This window comes from Strix aluco, chromosome 20, assembly GCF_031877795.1.
Source record: "Strix aluco isolate bStrAlu1 chromosome 20, bStrAlu1.hap1, whole genome shotgun sequence".
Lineage (NCBI taxonomy): Eukaryota > Metazoa > Chordata > Aves > Strigiformes > Strigidae > Strix > Strix aluco.
Window position 1 is genome coordinate 4,275,502 of NC_133950.1, and position 16,213 is coordinate 4,291,714.

The 16,213-nt window shown below is 44.3% G+C and overlaps 1 protein-coding gene across 13 annotated transcripts in view; it reads right to left on the bottom strand.

Moving 5' to 3' along the window:
- EXD3 (exonuclease 3'-5' domain containing 3) overlaps positions 1–16,213 on the bottom strand; it is a 301,765-nt gene that overhangs the window by 156,757 nt on the left and 128,795 nt on the right. For all 13 annotated transcript variants that reach the window (XM_074846186.1, XM_074846185.1, XM_074846189.1 and 10 more), the window contains one exon: positions 2,197–2,363. In XM_074846186.1, the coding sequence (XP_074702287.1) occupies positions 2,197–2,363 (167 nt within the window). The remainder of the gene's footprint in view (positions 1–2,196; positions 2,364–16,213) is intronic.

Below are 16,213 nucleotides of genomic sequence, written 5' to 3' on the forward strand. Positions count from 1 at the left end.
TATCAGCTTGCACAAAGTTGTAAACAGTTACCTCTCGGGAGTGGTCAAGATTTTCTCACAAACCTTCCTCTAATCTCACCTGGCTTCTGAACTAGAAACACTAATCTCCATGCTAAAAAAAAACCAGCACATTTCACCAGTGAGGGTAAAGGAGGTAAGTGGTCAGGCAAGTGGTGCCAAGTCCAGCCAAGCACAACACTGTGCAGTAAGGTGACTGATGTGTATTGCAATGGAAGAGTCCTAAAGGAACCCCAAAATTCTCACTGCTTCCTCTCTTCTGTTTTTGACAAAAGCCTTGACTCTACCTGGAAACATGTGATTGCTCCTGGAGCGACAGCAAGGCTTTGAGCTGTGCTGCCCTCCAACCACACAGCCCAGAGCTCACCTGCGTTTGCATTGAGCATTCAGGGATAAGTCCTCTTCTGTGCACAGAATCCGACTAGATGAATTCCTGCACATGAATGAGTGGAGAAAATAATGTTTGATTGTAGCAGGCCAGCAAGGTGATGGTGTAATTACTCTGAGCCCAAGGACTGTGGTAGCCTGCAGCCTTGCAGGAGTTTGGCTCACAAACACACATGGGCACAGAGGCTACGGGGCTGCGCGTTGATGGGACTACCAGCCAGACCTCATCCAGCCTGAGGTTCCAGATCTCCTGCGCAGTCCTGGGTGAGACCCTCACAGCACCCTCATGCAGTATCATCTGCAAGCTCTGCAGTTCCACAAGACTTGCAGTAGCCTGCATGTGTGCAGGCCTTTCCGCAGGAAAAAAAAAGGTTTTAAAAAAGGCTGCCAAACATGGTTATCTCTGAATAACTTGCCTAAACATCTCGTGGACAGTCACTGAAGCATGGCAGATACCATCACTCACACGAGTATAAAAGTGAATTACTGGGGCGCAGCAAATCATTTGCATTGAGTCATTTTTTTCAAATACAGCCCTTCCTCCTCCACACAGCATAGCTGAGCAACTGCCTGGGATCTTGTTGCATGATGAGGGTGATTTTAGGCCATTTTCTCCAAGAGACACAGCACAGAATACCAGAACCAGAACTACAAAGCCCTGGTACTCCTGCAGATAGAGCTTGCTGGGGGGATCAGACAGCTGCTAACAGTTTAGGTGACTATATGTGCCTTCTGAAACGTAGAGCCTCTTTTCAACTTTGCACAGCTTTGTCTACACGCAGCATGGACCCTGGCCGCCCTCTTCCCTCCATCCTTCCGCTTTACTCCTCCTACACCAGCAGGTTCACAGAGATCCTTGACTGGAGCGGTTTGCACAGTTCTGTGCACTTCAAATCAAGGAGTTGTAAGAACCCTTCTTAATATAAGGATTTTACAATTCTTTTTTTTTGTACCTCTGCCTTTGCACTCTTGTTTCAGGTCATGCAAAGGATGAAGCTCCCATTGAGAGAGGAACTGCAGCTACTGCTGTGTACAACATGGGGGTCCCAAAGCAGGAGAGGAACCATGGCTCTGTGTTATTGGGATTGCATTAGAGGAAGAAAAGGGGACAGAGACTAATTAGGGGGCTAAAGGCTTCTTAAGCTCACTTGGTAAATTTGTGCTGGAGAGTCCGGTTTTATCCTAAATTCAATTAATGTGACTCTTCCGGGATCTGACCCCAAAAGTCAAAAACTCCCATTACTTCTGAGAGCTTTGGATGGGGCAAAAATTACAGACTGGGATGAAAAATGGCTTATAGCTGTCAAGAGGGGCAGAAAATAAATACAATTAGAAAAATTTAAGGAACTTTAAAATTATTTTGTTGGCCATCAGTCTCCTAAAAGGAATTAAACTAGATTGCAGTACAGTGGGGGATGCAGAGTATACAAACTTTGACAGATGTGTAATCAGGTCAGTAAGACAGACGCGTATCCAGATCTTACCCACGTAATTTCATTTGAGCTGCTGATCTGGCAAAGGGAGTCTGAAGACCCCTCTGCAGCATGACGCAATCTCATACAGCTTCTAAGTACTCAGGATTGAATTTAAAATGTACCTTTCACAGACATTTCCAGGCTTATGAAAAGCAAATGCAGCACGTACATGGCCAAGATGTGATCAGAGTAAATGGAGGAAGTTTTTGCAAAATTATCTCCCCAAGGATGTATTATGGCACATTATTTTAAGCAAATACGTAGTCTTTGTATGATAAGTAATCTACACTGAAAAGGCATGAAACAGAGTATTTACCTCTCTTGGATCTGAAGCTTTTGAAGCTCATCAGCCACTCCATAAGGCAGCATCTCCTTGGGCAAATTGCAGCGTTGTGCCCATCTTGCCGCTGTGTTCAAATCGCAGTAACTGATTAGCAGCTGTATCAGGTGCCCTTGAAGCCATCGATTCTCTCCAACTGTGCTCTGCAAAGGGAATCAAGGGTGAAGGAAGACTGTCAGTGTAATTTCCATCACGGGTGTTTCTACCCCCTCTCAGGAGACAGCATCCCCCAGGGGTGTCCTGGCCAAGTGCAGAAAGGAGCAGGAAACCCCCCACTGCAGGATTGATTTTGTTCAAACTCAGTCAGTGCTGCTCTTCTCTGCCAAGAGGTGAAGAGCACAGACTTTAACCGGTACTTGGGTCCCGTTGACAGCATGGCTATTTGTTCAGGGAATACCACTTTGCAGGTGCAGCACAGCAAAACAAGGGTAAAACACTACCATTCAGCCTGACTGATGACTAGCATATTATCTGCTCAGATGCTGATTATATTAAGCAAAATCAGAACCAGTGACTGACCAGAGAGTAAAGGTCTTTGGGCTCATTAGCCAGGTAATTATGGAAGGGGTAAGAGTTTGGATTGTTTTAGTCCCATTTTGTGCCTGTACATAGCCCTGAAGTGATGCTGTGACTTGATGTTCTAGGAGAGGCAATAGGATTGCTTAGTCTCTCTCCAGATGAGACAGTAGCATGGGGTCTCCTCCAGCCTTGGGAGTATTTGCACGGGTAATTAGGATTGCTCGTCACACACGGGTTACAGGTAGGACACATTAGCAAAGCTTTCCTGAGTGACAGACTCTGGTGTTCACAGTGAGGCAAAGGCTCGCCCCTCAGCTGCAGCCCATCCGCACACCCCTCTGTGAAAACAGGGGCACAGGTCCCTCCGCCAGCAGCACACAACACACACTGTGTGCACAGACACCCCGTGCAACCAGCACGGCCCAGCCAGCACTGCGGACGGGGTCCAGGGCGTCAGCGCTGCCACCCTGCATCAGCAATAGGTTGTAAGAAATGTGCTCTGAAAGTCCTACTTTTATCTCCACTGATCATAAGAGGAACGTGGAGCAGCCACTCCAGCTGTGAAGAATAGGTTTGGGTGCAAGAAATTCCTCCCTTTGTGTCTATTCAGGCCTCTGTGGATGTGACAACTGGATTATTGCTTCAGCCATACGGACAAGCCCAACCATCCCAAGTGTCACTGAGTTACACTCGCCTGCAAACAGGGAGGGTGGTTTAGGACGTTCCCCATCCCCAGCTGTTTTCTGGCGGACGTGAACGTGTGCCCCTGCCTCTGCACGCTGCAGAGCCGGGGTGCACACGCACAAACTCACGGCTGCCTGTGGTTTAAACCCAAACACCCAGTTGTGAGCCAGAGGGGCTGGAGCATGGCACACTGCCCACCCTGGCACAAGGGAGCGGGGCAGGCAAACAGGGCCCATAACAGGCTCCACTGTGACAGCTGGATTCACCAAAGCTCTTTTGTCTTGCTCACCCTCTTGGCGGATGCGGTTGTAAGAGGAAATACGAACACAGTGACACCGACAGTCACGACAGATCTGTGAAGGTGGGAATAACCCTCTCCTCCTGCAAATATCCCAGAGCCACTGCAGCCAGATCAGCAACCCACTGCTCTTGCCAGACTGATTTACTCATGGATCTGCCTTAGACGTTCATATTGTCAAGAAAACTTCATCACTAAAACAAGTTGAAACTCTGCCTGGTGGATGAGGATCTGTAGCTACATGGCTATACTGCTGCTGGCACTACCAACGAGTATTTTTCAGTGTAGTGAAATGCTCAGATACGCATTTAAAGGCCATCCCTGTCCCCCACACATGCCACTGCCATCTTTCCTTCGCTGCCCACCAAGCAGTGCCTGCAGGGGCAGAGTCTGCTCCCAGGGACTGCAAGCACCTTGCTCCTTCTCCACTGCATGTACAAACACAGCCTGGCTGGGTGATAGGCCAGGGCCATGGGGCCTCATTCCACACATTCCTTCGGTAACTAAAAGGTGAGAAGTTGTCTTCAAAGCAGACACCCTGCACAGAGATCAGGAAACAAACCTGTTGATGGCCCCAAGGTAAAAGAGAAGGAAAAAACAAAGCAAAAAAGAAAAAAAACGAATGGCCCACCCCACAGAGGTGCAGGAGGGGGTACAGAATTGAAAGAAAAGCCACAGAGAAATTTGGCATCCCAGGTAGTGCACATGAGAAGCCAGTCTGCTCACAAAACCTGCTGCCTCAGCACTAAATCTGCAATCCCGTGACTCTGCCAAATGCCAAACCACGTTTCTTCTCATGGATATGTGGAGGAATATTTTTACTGCTGCTCCTAAGAGTTGGTGGTACAGCAAGGAGCCAGTGTCAGTGGGATGGGGATCCAGCAGCTAACCAGGGGCTCAGTTATGGCAGAGAAGCAGGAGAGGGAACTGAGGGAAGGGGCAGGTGGGAAAGGACAAGTTATCATGTTAACGCTTCTTGCCCTCTACATTTCCTCCCGAATCTTTCCTCCCGGCCATGCCACTCCTGATACTTTGTGCATCTCTCACATCTCTGCCTCACGCAACCGAGCTCAGTCAACCTAACACATGAAGGAGGTTTGATTAACTCCTCCTGCCACGTTTGCCAAGCCACTTCTCAGAGTCCTTCCTCAAAAGAACATATTTTCTTACTAATATCACAGAGCAATTCCCTCTTCTAGCTTCCCCTGTGTCCATCCTATTGTCTTTCTGCCTTTTTTCTAGAACACAAAGTCTTTGGGGTTGGATCTCTCTTTAGTTCACCCAGAGTCAATTCTTAATAAATCTCATTATGTCATCTTTATTTCTGGAAATAACGAGGTGCAGATTATTTTTTTTTTTTATTTTAATGATAACAGATTTATTTTTTCAACCACAAAAACAACTCTGGAAAGAAGGTTAATCTCTCCAGAGATATTACATCTTGCATTCTGAAATGGAAAATAGCTTTGTTTGTTTTTTACTGAAAAAAACCCAACATTGCTATAAAGGGGAAAGGCTTCCACCACAACAACTTTGGAAGAAGCAAGAATGTGGAAACTTTGGCCCCAGAAGATGTGGGCACAGATGCAGAGACAAATGTATCACTAGGGATGACATTTCACGTATTTTGTTCTCAGTAAATGAACACTTTTCAAGAGGAAACTGGCACAGCTGTTCTGATCAACATCAGCGACATCTCCAAGCAGGAAAAGATTATATATACCATGAGGATTGTTTGCATCCCTCTCTGAATTCTAGACATATCATACGTTCTTTAATCCATAGGTGCACACAAAAACTCCTGACACCAAAATTAACCCATGATTAAAAGCTTTCCAAAATGACTGCTGCAGATTACCTACCCGTAAATCCTGTTCTTACGCAGCTGAATGCTTTACAAAGCTCACAACAACCAGTGCAGAGCAAGCTTAGGAATGTCCTGATCGTAACCCGCAGCATCAGCAATTCCTCCACTGTAATCAATAGTTTTTGATCCAAATATCCAATATCTTCTTTGGACGTCACCCTAGCCAACCCTAGATTACTTTTATCTGAATGCGTTAAGCATTTCTGTCTGATACAGTTCTCTGCTCTCCCTCAGTATCTTTTACTAAAGAGTGAAGTTATTCACACCAATGGCCCTGGCTATTTGCAGAGTCAGATTTTAATTTAACTTTTGAATGTCTTGGCCAATTTCCCCTGTTCTCAAGTGCTTCCAGAATCAACAAAAAAAATCCTGTTAGTGTAGAGAAAATGTCAAGTAGAATATTTCAGAGACAGCAACTTTAAAAGGGAAAAAAGAAACCTGGACTTTGAAAGGACAAAGCCACTGTAAGCAGTGAAGGACACCAACAGCATTTCTAAATCCACTGTGGTGCTGCAGGTACCGTGCAGGCACCTTTGTTTAAAGATTCCCTGTTTTATTGTTACTTCATTTTATTTGGGCTCAAGATTTCTGTTTTGAAGTTCGCATCACTTGTACTATATGGGGAGATGCTGCAGCAGCATGTCACCGTTAGTATGTCATTGAGGGGAAGTCCTGTATGAATGAGACTGGAGCTGGGACCCTCAGCGCCAGCTCCGACCGGGGTCACAGCCTGTTCCATGAGAGAAGGGGAATCCTGACTTCTGGATATCCTACATAGATGGCACGCAGATAAAAGATGCCAACTTTACCCACGCTCACTTCTGAACAGGGCTTCTTGTGAAATCAGCAGGCCACTCACCCATGGCCAATGCACAAAGACAGAAGCATGAGAAAGCCGTGCTTTCTCACCACTTGAGCTGTTCTCTCCCTCACAGGCACTGGCTACTCAGATGCACTAATTTATGAACTGAAGAAGAACAAAATAGCCTCCATTCATATCCCAGAAGACTGACTTTCAGATAGCAATCAGTGCGTCATTGACAGAGCCACACTTCAGTGTTCTGGAGGCCATTACCACATCAATGGTGGGGAAGTGGTCTTTCTTCTCTCTTTCAACAAAGCTTTGGCAATGTGGCTCCCTGGGGCATGTTCACACTACCTAGCTTCAGCTGTGTGAATCAGGAGACTCAGCCTCCCAGTCTCCCCATGCAATGAGCTCTTCCAAAAGGCAATTCAGAGGAGTCTAACTTACGATATCACTTGAACGGATCAAGGCAAAGGCAACTCTTAAAGCCAACCTGTTGCTGTACTGGGGGTCCTCACAAGGAGCTTATTGTTCCTGGGCAACCTGAATGAAGCTGCTAGCTTGTGATGAGTAGCTAGGACAATATTGTGTGATGAGACGTATCTGGCTCCATTTTTCTCTCTGCAGCTCACACAATCTTGCCAATGCAATTTCTCGTTCAGACATCCAGACACCACTACCAAGTGGCAGCCTGAAGAAAAAAAACCATATAGCTCATCTGTTAAAATTCACCCGGCTGACTGCACAGCCAGCTGTATTTCAGCCAGCAGGTTGAGGGAAGTGATTACTCCCCTCTGTTCTGCACTTGTGAGACCACACCTGGACAGAGTGACTAGTTTTGGCATCCCAGTGTAAAAGAGATACTGAAAAATAGGAGAGAGTTCAGTAAAGATCCACTGAGATGGTTAGTGGGTTGGAGCACTTGATGTAGAAGGAGAGGGGGAGGGAGCAGGGCTTGTTCAGCCCAGGGAAGGCTAAGCTGGGGGTTATAGGGGAATATAACTGGTCTCTTCAATTCTATCATGGGGGATCATAGAGAAGATGGATTCATATCCTTCCAGAAATTCTGGCCAGGCCTAAAGGAAAAAAAAAGGTGACAGTGAGAGTGGCTAAACACTGCAACGGGTTCAGAGGGGCTGTGGAACCAGGCAGGGCCCTGCAATAGCTTGTCTAAGTAAGTTGGCCCTGCTTTGAGCAGGAGGGCAGAGATCTCCACAGTCTCCTTCAAATTGAAATTAGCCTCTGATTCCACGACCAGCAGTGCTGTGCATTCCCCAGCACCAAGACTCATCTCCACACAGACAGGCGGCTTCTTGCAGCAACTGCTGCTTTCAAGTTCCAAGCACCTCCCGGGCGAAGAACACCCAAGATCTCATCTACCCAGAATACAGGATGGTCCTGATCACGCTCAACAATACTACACAGAGATCCAAATACATTTCCTGCATTGGGATTGCTTCCAAATTTCTGTCAGGCAGCCCCTGAGGGAAGTCATTCATCTTCACCAGATGAAGTCATCATGTCTCCAAAATCTGCTCATACTGCCACAGATGAGAGAAGCTATATAGCGGAGGAAAAGAATGAACTCTGCTTTCAAAGCCAGATCTGAAGAGAGAGTATTTTCAAAAAACATTAAGCAAGAGGTTGAAAAATTTTTTTAAACACAGCGTTGGACATCCTTCATACAACCTTCACCCAACTCACAGAGCCACATAACAGATAAACTGTCTCCTGGCAATGGCTCCACTTCACAGTGCACGTGACACTTCCTACTCCAGAGATGAAAGGCTCTGCACACAACAATCTACTTCAGTGAATCTGACACGATCATTACCAGATTTCACTTCAGTAGCTGACCAGAACATGGGTATCAGTGTTTCTTGGCTGGAGAAGGCATAAGCCCAGACAGAAATTGAGGTTTAACAGAGAAAGTGTAACACTCTACTACAACATTGCTCCTAACTGCCCAAGTGAACCGACGAGCACGCAATCCCCCAAATGCTTCAGGACTCAGGAGGATTTAGTAAACCTTGATACATCTGTAAGATGGTAAAGCTCAGCACTGACACTGAATCACAATGCCCACCAGCATACAAATGCAGCCATTTAAATGCTGTCCTGAAAAATCAGCTTTTACTGTCTGATTAGCCACTCTGCACCTGCAGAACAGCGTTAGCAAAGGGATCTGGTGTCCCTCAGCTCCTGTCACTGGATTTCAGACAACGCTCCCAGGAGGGAGGGCAGCCTGAGGCTGTGCCAGTGCCACTTGTTTTCGGGGTCACAGATCAGTTCATGGTCTTGTTTAGCAGTGTAGGTGTAGCCTGACACTTTGGGGACTTTCACAGTGGGAAGATCAGAACTTTTCCTTCTATTTTAACCCACAATTAACTAATTTTCCTCAACTACATCCCACAACATCCAGGTATGCTGATACACAAAATCAGGGTGCATTCACCTGCAATACTTGTTCTCCCCTTAACTACTTGTTCAGGGAATGTCATAAATGTGTGTCTTTAATGAGCAGTACAGTCAATAACAGTCAGGATAACCCTATTAAAATAACCTTTGTTTGGAGAGAGAAATAATTGCATGCCATTCATAAAAAACAAAAATACAATTCCTTAACAAATAGACTAAGGTAACTTTATTGTACTTGCTTTTTAAGATATAATTTCTTTTTCCTTGACTTCAGTGTGAATTCTGTCCTGAGGGTCTGTGCCTCCCCCTGAAATCCCTTTCTCACAATTGCTGCAGAGGCGTCTTCTGAATTCTAACCTACCCCTGGCCCCAGAGTTGCTGAATATTATTCATCCCAGGGATCAGCAAAGGACCAAGGACTTGTTCTGAATGCATAAGCCACGCAGTTTTGATATGCTTCCAGATTTCTCACACCTCTTGGTCCCACGATGGCAGGCTGGAGATATTTTCTGGGAGCATTCCAGCACTTGGCAAGGCTGAAGATGAATGAGGATGGGGAAATTGGCCAAACTCTTTCAGAGCACAAAGTAGTATGTTACTTATCACAGTCGATGCTTTGTCTAAGTCCAATAACACAGTACACTGAAGACAAACTGGCAACCCTTATCTTCCCAGTGTATTTTGAAGTAGCATTTATCTATCCGCCTTTTGTCATTATGACACACACACACGGACAAAGTGTCACTGAGGCAAATGGCAAATTGTGCTCTCCGGTTTAAGAAGGTAAGGACTCCCATCATATACTGCACATCAGGTGACCTGCACTGCTACTGACGTTCACTGAGCCTGGTCCTCATATGACCCAACATAACTTCTCTGGTCTTTCAAGCCTAAGAAGGTTTATACAATTGGCAAGCACTTTCATAACTTTTCTACAAAATTCACCATTACATGAGTCTATTCCAGTTTGTAACTTGAAGCATGGAAGCCCGTATGAGGAAAAGTTGACTTTCTGCTAAGCTATGAGGCTGCCTGAAGGATTACAACAAATGTGATTATTCCAAAATCCAACTTAGCAGAAGTGTACAACATCCACTCGTACTACAAGATCTGTCTGCAGGAACTCCACTCCAGCTACAAAAGCACAGCAAGGGACCGCAGCGACAGCCGCACGCTGCCAGAGCTTGACACCATTGTGGGGACAGGAACAGAGAACTAAAGCACTGCTTCAGCGCAGGGCTGAGAGCTGCAGATGTGTAAAGAGGAAGAGTCTGCAGGAATGAAACCACTGTCGCTGCGTCTCCACTGCTGCTGTTAAATGCGCTCGCAGGATTACACTTCATCAGTTTGTCAGGATGTACATCAGCTGAAGCCACCATGTCACCTTCCCATTTATTTTGGGTAGCCCTAATATTAACCCTAACGAGCTAAACCAGTACACCAAATAACCCAACCAATCACTCAATTAAATGTTCCCATACCTAGTCACCTACATAATGAGAATTCATAAGCTCCATCTTCCTTTCCAAAAAGATGTGGAATTCTAGCACATTTACTCCTCAGTGGGGCAGAGGATTTACTGCTCAGGTCCAGCCTGTGTCAGCTCCACATGGCCGATGCGGACGTTTCAGGAGGAAGGATCTGGAGATGGGGGAAGAGCCTCAGAAATCTCTTTCTCATTCTCTCCCTGCTTCTTTCTTCCCGCTCAGGTCAAATTCCAAGATATAAGGCTGAGTAACAAAGCAGGAATCTCCTCTTACTTGGTCCTGGCTCTGAATTATTTTAACAGCTTTCTATAGGGGTCCTCCCATACCAGGATGCATTGTTACTCTGCCAGCACTTATTCCTGATGTACGGCAACTCCCCTCAGATCTGCACTTCTCTTGTGGAAATAGCTCCACGAAAGGTCCTTACCTGTATCACTGCCTTAACTAAAAGGCCTGTAAGCTGTGAAGTGGCATTAACTTAAAATCTCCTGTGTTCACTGCCAAAGAACAGAAGCAGAAAGCTGATTTGTTTTCTTTTTAACCCAGCCCTTAGCTTCACTGACATCAGACTTCTTGGGTCTCTTCTCCGCTGCTGCTGCTTCACTTCTAAGCAGGTTTGTGAGAGCTCATGACCTGCCTTTTGCAAGCCCTTCTCCAGGCCACGCTGGAACTCCTCAGCGATGCTCATCAGGGGCTATTTCATTCATCTTCCCGAGCCTCGCTGTGCCTTGTATTCACACCTCGTGCTCTCGCCAGCTCTGCTCTGTTTATGGATCTGTTCCAGCCCAGGCTTGCTTCAGGATATTTAGGAACTTGGTTTTAGGGTCTTTTCTCTCTAAGAACATGCTAATGTGGCATTCCCAGCAGGGGACATTTTTCTATTTACTAAAGTCTTCAAAGTGAATAAGCAAAAATCTTGACAATGGAAATACTTGCTCAGGAGCACTAACTCTTTCCACCATTAGTCTATGAAAAATAGATGCCCACAGGAAAAACATGGGTTACCACTTATTTCTACTTTACCATGCAGGAACCTCATCTGGCTCATAGCCAAAGCAATAATAAGTATCTTTGCAGGATCTTTACCAAAAGCAAAACTTGGCAGTAGATTTTTCTCTCTTTTGGTACAATTAAACTCCTGGTGGTTTTTGTTCTGAAGGAGAAATGCTTGAGAGGGTTGACTGAATGAACTCTGAAATTCACACCCTGGCAAATTGGACTGATTTCCTAAATCCATAATTACAACATTCCTCAGAGATATGCATTCTTTCAGAGCGAACAAGGGAAGATTAGTTTCCTGTTTCTTCCCATTTACATGACTTCTCCATCAAGAAGAACTTTTTTTGTTTCTAAACAATCCTCTGTTTATGTGGTTCTCTTCTTGGCAGGGAACTGGTGAACTAATCTTGCCTAAAAGTATAATACAGCCAAACTATCAATTGCAAATAGCCTGACTATCTTTGTGCAAGGCAGCTGATTTGCACAGGCCTTTAGAATCCAACATCTATCTGTGGCAGCACTCAGACAGGTACCGATCGATTACAGGGTTTTTAAATAATCTGGGATGATTATTGAATGACCAGATAGTTTTACTGCTGGCTGGATAAGAACATAAGAGTGGATCTGTGCATGGGTGTGAATATGTACAAGGCTTAAGACTTTAGTAAAACTGGGCAAATGTAGCCCCCTACACCTGCACATCCCCAAGCACACAGAAACTGCCACAGGGCAAGAGTGTTGCGTTGTCTCATGCCACAGAGCTGCCAGGAAGAGTCGTCTCCACTCGCAAACAGAACACATACCTGTCGACAACCTATTTGCCTCCCACTTCTGGAAAAGCAGTGAATCCACCCTCTGCTTCTGTGCTGGCACGGGAAGAGCAGGCAAGCTCCGTGTCCCCTCCTCTTTGCCTTTCCCTATTTCTTCTGGACACGCCAATGTCAGTGCTCAGTGGGGTTCCCTTTGTCTTGGAGCAAAAGGAACACGAGGATTTGTTTAAGTGAGACTGTCCCCACTTTTACTTTGTAGTATACAACCCTACAGCTGATGCAGTTTGGAGTCGGTAACAGGTATCCTGGAAACTATTAGACTCCTGATGTAGCTTTTAAGGGCCTTGTATGTTCCATATGTTCCTATAAGGTTTTGGTTGATAGTCCTTCCTATATTTTTTCCTGCTCCTAAGATGCCTCTCCCATTTGGCTGAATTAAACATACCACCAGGGCACATCAGTTCATTCTAACAGCTTGCTGATGCTCTTAACTCTTTAATCTAATACTGACCTCTCAACCTACAGCCATAAGCCAATTAGCCTCTTTTTTATACCATATCAAATCTCTTTCTGATGAAGTTGTGCTTTCAAATGAATGCATGCTAGTGACAGAAATGTAATTATACTGCTTAGCAGCAAGCTAGCCCTGTCTGGTTGCAGGAGGTTTAAAGTCAGAAAGCATCTCTAACATACCAAAAAATTTAAAGGGGATTTTTTTTTCCCACTGTGTTCTCTCCAGTTTCGTCTCTTCACTCTCCAGTAATTAACATGTGTGCACATAAAGGCTGTTTGGCCACTTTTAAAACTGAAGTTCTGAGATTTCAAAGGAATTACTTGCCAATACTTCACTGAAGCAGAAGACAGATGCCCAGCTCCCAGAAGCTTCTGCTGAATCCCCAGAGCTTGGCCCTGTAGATCCACACTTAAGTAAATGTGAGCTGATTTTCCAAAGTTATTCAGCGAACACATCTTCCGTCACTCCAGAGAAATTTTTGGCTGATTTTTTAAAATGTTTTTGGCATTTTTGACAATTTTGTAGATAGTACAGAAAACAATGGCAGTTTTTCTTAGCTTCTTTGTAGCTACTGTAAAAATTCCACCAGAATTCATTAGTATGTTTGCGCTAAACCACCATTTATTCATTTAGAAATGGCTGGATTTGTTATAAATAAAACTACCATAAGTATCATTGGGCACACCAGTCCTCCAGGTCTTACAGAAAATAATCCTCTCTAAGTCATGCAGGAGATACATCGAGGTATTTACATTTAACTGCATATATCAACCTTTGATAGACTTTTCTTTACATAGTAAGGCATGGAACATACTGTCTGATTGGCTTTTCCCATGTATTTCTCCCACAACAGCTGTGGGTTTGTTAAATGAGAAGTTCCTGTTTCTTTTAGATCAACAGTGCTAACTTCATTAGTACAGATTCATATTTTACTGCTCTTCTATCCAGAAAGCAGAATGTAACTGAAGAATTACGTTATGCTTTTCCTGAGACAGTCACAGATGTGCCTGTTTTCTGCATCAGCCCTATCAGTAAGTGCTTTTGCTTTGCAACTCTGGTGTTATTTCAGCTATCAATAAATATATGACACCATTTACAAACCGAACTGAAAAATAGAAGGAAATCTATACTTCGCCTGCTACTTTTATTGTCCAGTTTTTCCATGGTTTAATATTCCCTTAGGTACAATATACTTTTACACCACATTGTGGCTATATGTTCTCCTTAGAGACCTCCAATAAGAATAGTAAATCTAAAGAAAAAGGCATGGGGCAAAAGCAGAGGGATTGCCAAAACACTCCCAACCACCACTGAGTTTCTGGTCAGACCCTGAACAGGGAACAAAACACAGGAAGAGGAATGAAAGGAGCAATGGGAGCAACAAGTGGACGCAGGGGGAAGAAAGACTGCCAGTTCCCAACTGATAGAAAGCAATTCCCTCAATCTGGGCTTCACGAGACAGATACCAGATCTTAAACCTGTCACTGGTCCAGGTCTAAATACCATCTATTTTGCAAAAGGGAAATGGAAAAGAAAAAAAAAAAAATCTCTTTTTAAAACAGCAGCTGTTAGGAAGCTGCTTAAAGTTGTGGAAAGATAAATGCAATTCTTTTGCAGATAGCTTAAGAGGCAAACTGCAGGCAAAATAGAGACAAGGAGTAGCTTGCGCATATTTAAATACACACCCATATTCAGAGTTACCTGGGCTCAAGTGGGACAGCTCCTCAGCTCAAGCACCCTGTTGCAGCAACACTAGTAGACCCATGAAAATTTATTTCAGCTGATGATTCCTCCCTGAGACTTTTAAGGCCAGAAGGAACAAAAGCAATCACCCACTGGTTCTAATTTCCTGCTAAAAAAGAGGCCATAAATCCTAGCAAGGGACTCCACACAATGGCTGGTTAAACTAGTTTTGGTTTCTACCTTCCAGGAAAACAGCCAGTCTAGATTTGACGTCTGAGTGATGAAATCCATTATATCCCTGAATAAACAGTTCCCTCAAACACAAGAGTGAAAGATAATTTGACATGCAGACTTATACCAAAAGACATGTCGTTTATTAATCACCTCCTTCCATTTGCATTGCACAGATTGCTTAATTCCCTACAGATATTAAGTTCCTTACACTATAGGGATGTTGCTGTACTCAAAACAATCTTGAGTCAATTTAAAAGTTTGCCTAAACTCAGGAGTCCTAGGGAAGGACACTAGATGTGGGTATTTGCAAAGTGGCCTTTTTGACCTCTTGTCCTTATTAAAGATTCCCCAGAGCAGGATTACTGGCCAGGTGTTCTGGCCACAAAAACTTTAAAAAAATAATTGCATTCTGCCCTTTAAATTCCCCTTAAAAATTACCTCCTTGAGCATAACAATTTTATTCCAGAGGTAGTTACATTTTAATTGAAGTCAAAATGGTTCTGTACAGAAAGAGAGCATTAAGATCTTGGAATCAGTCATTGAGGATGTTTGCCATTTAGAAATTAATTGGTTAAATAAATAAGATTACATCAACTCCTTGCTGTAGTGTAAGATGATTTACACCTATTAAGGACGAGGAACTGCCAAAGTTTTTCAAATGTATTACACACAAAGGAGGGCACTTTACTTTTATGCCTTCTGTTTGGGCAGATTTCTTAATATTATCTGTAAAGTAGCACAACAACCCTAGAATTTTAGTGGAACTAGATTTATACATTTGCTACAAATTACTAGCATCTCAACCCAGGTCACCCAGAGAATGAGCTGGCACAGTGTTTGATTTTCATGGCCAGAAATTTTAAAATAAATAAGTTATCTCATTGTCACAGCTGGAGAAGGAGAGGAGATTAGCCACAGCCTCTCCCAGCGCTGAACATGGTGAACAGCTGGCTCCAGGGTTCACCCACTTCATTCTCATGCAAGGTCGGAGCAGACTGAATAGCTGCAAAACGGGGGCCTGAAAAAAAACAAGGGCCACCTTTCTAGGTGTTGTATCCCTGTACCTTTCTCTCAAGCCGCACATGCCAAAATGAAGGACAGAGAGGTTCCAACTGGCAAAAGGGCTGGCTGATGAGCCACAGCTCATGAGTGCCCAAAGAACAAGCAACATCTTTTCAAATACCTGTGCTTTTTCTGAGCATTAGTTTTGGAAGGGTTTAAGATTTTTACATTTTAGAAACTAAGGATCAGTTTTCCCCCAGGCAAACCCTTAGCACAGAAAGTTTTTTGATTTAGCAACAAAAGGCCCTTTGCCTCAAGGTCAGTAAAAGTGTAAGTACCCTTTCTACCACTTCACTGTCCCAGACACCCTGCAAAAAGGTGATTATAACACTGACAGTCCTAAATAAACTAACTGGTTTTAACCCCACCGACTCTAGTTATTGCCCCAAACAAACAGCTATGTTGCTGTGCACCGTCACCCTGCTCTGCTCCATGGGAAAAGGAATTTCATAGCAGGAAGTCCAAACAAACACACGTATACTTCTTGGGCCAAAGTACCCTGAGATAACATTTAAAACTGTACCAACTAGTTAGCTCTGCTGCAGTCAAAATATTCCCTCCAAAAATACTCCAGACATTATAATCATTGAGCAAGCGTGTGCCTTCTGGGCTCTAACAGTTCAGGAATGCCCATAATATTCTGTCATTCCCCC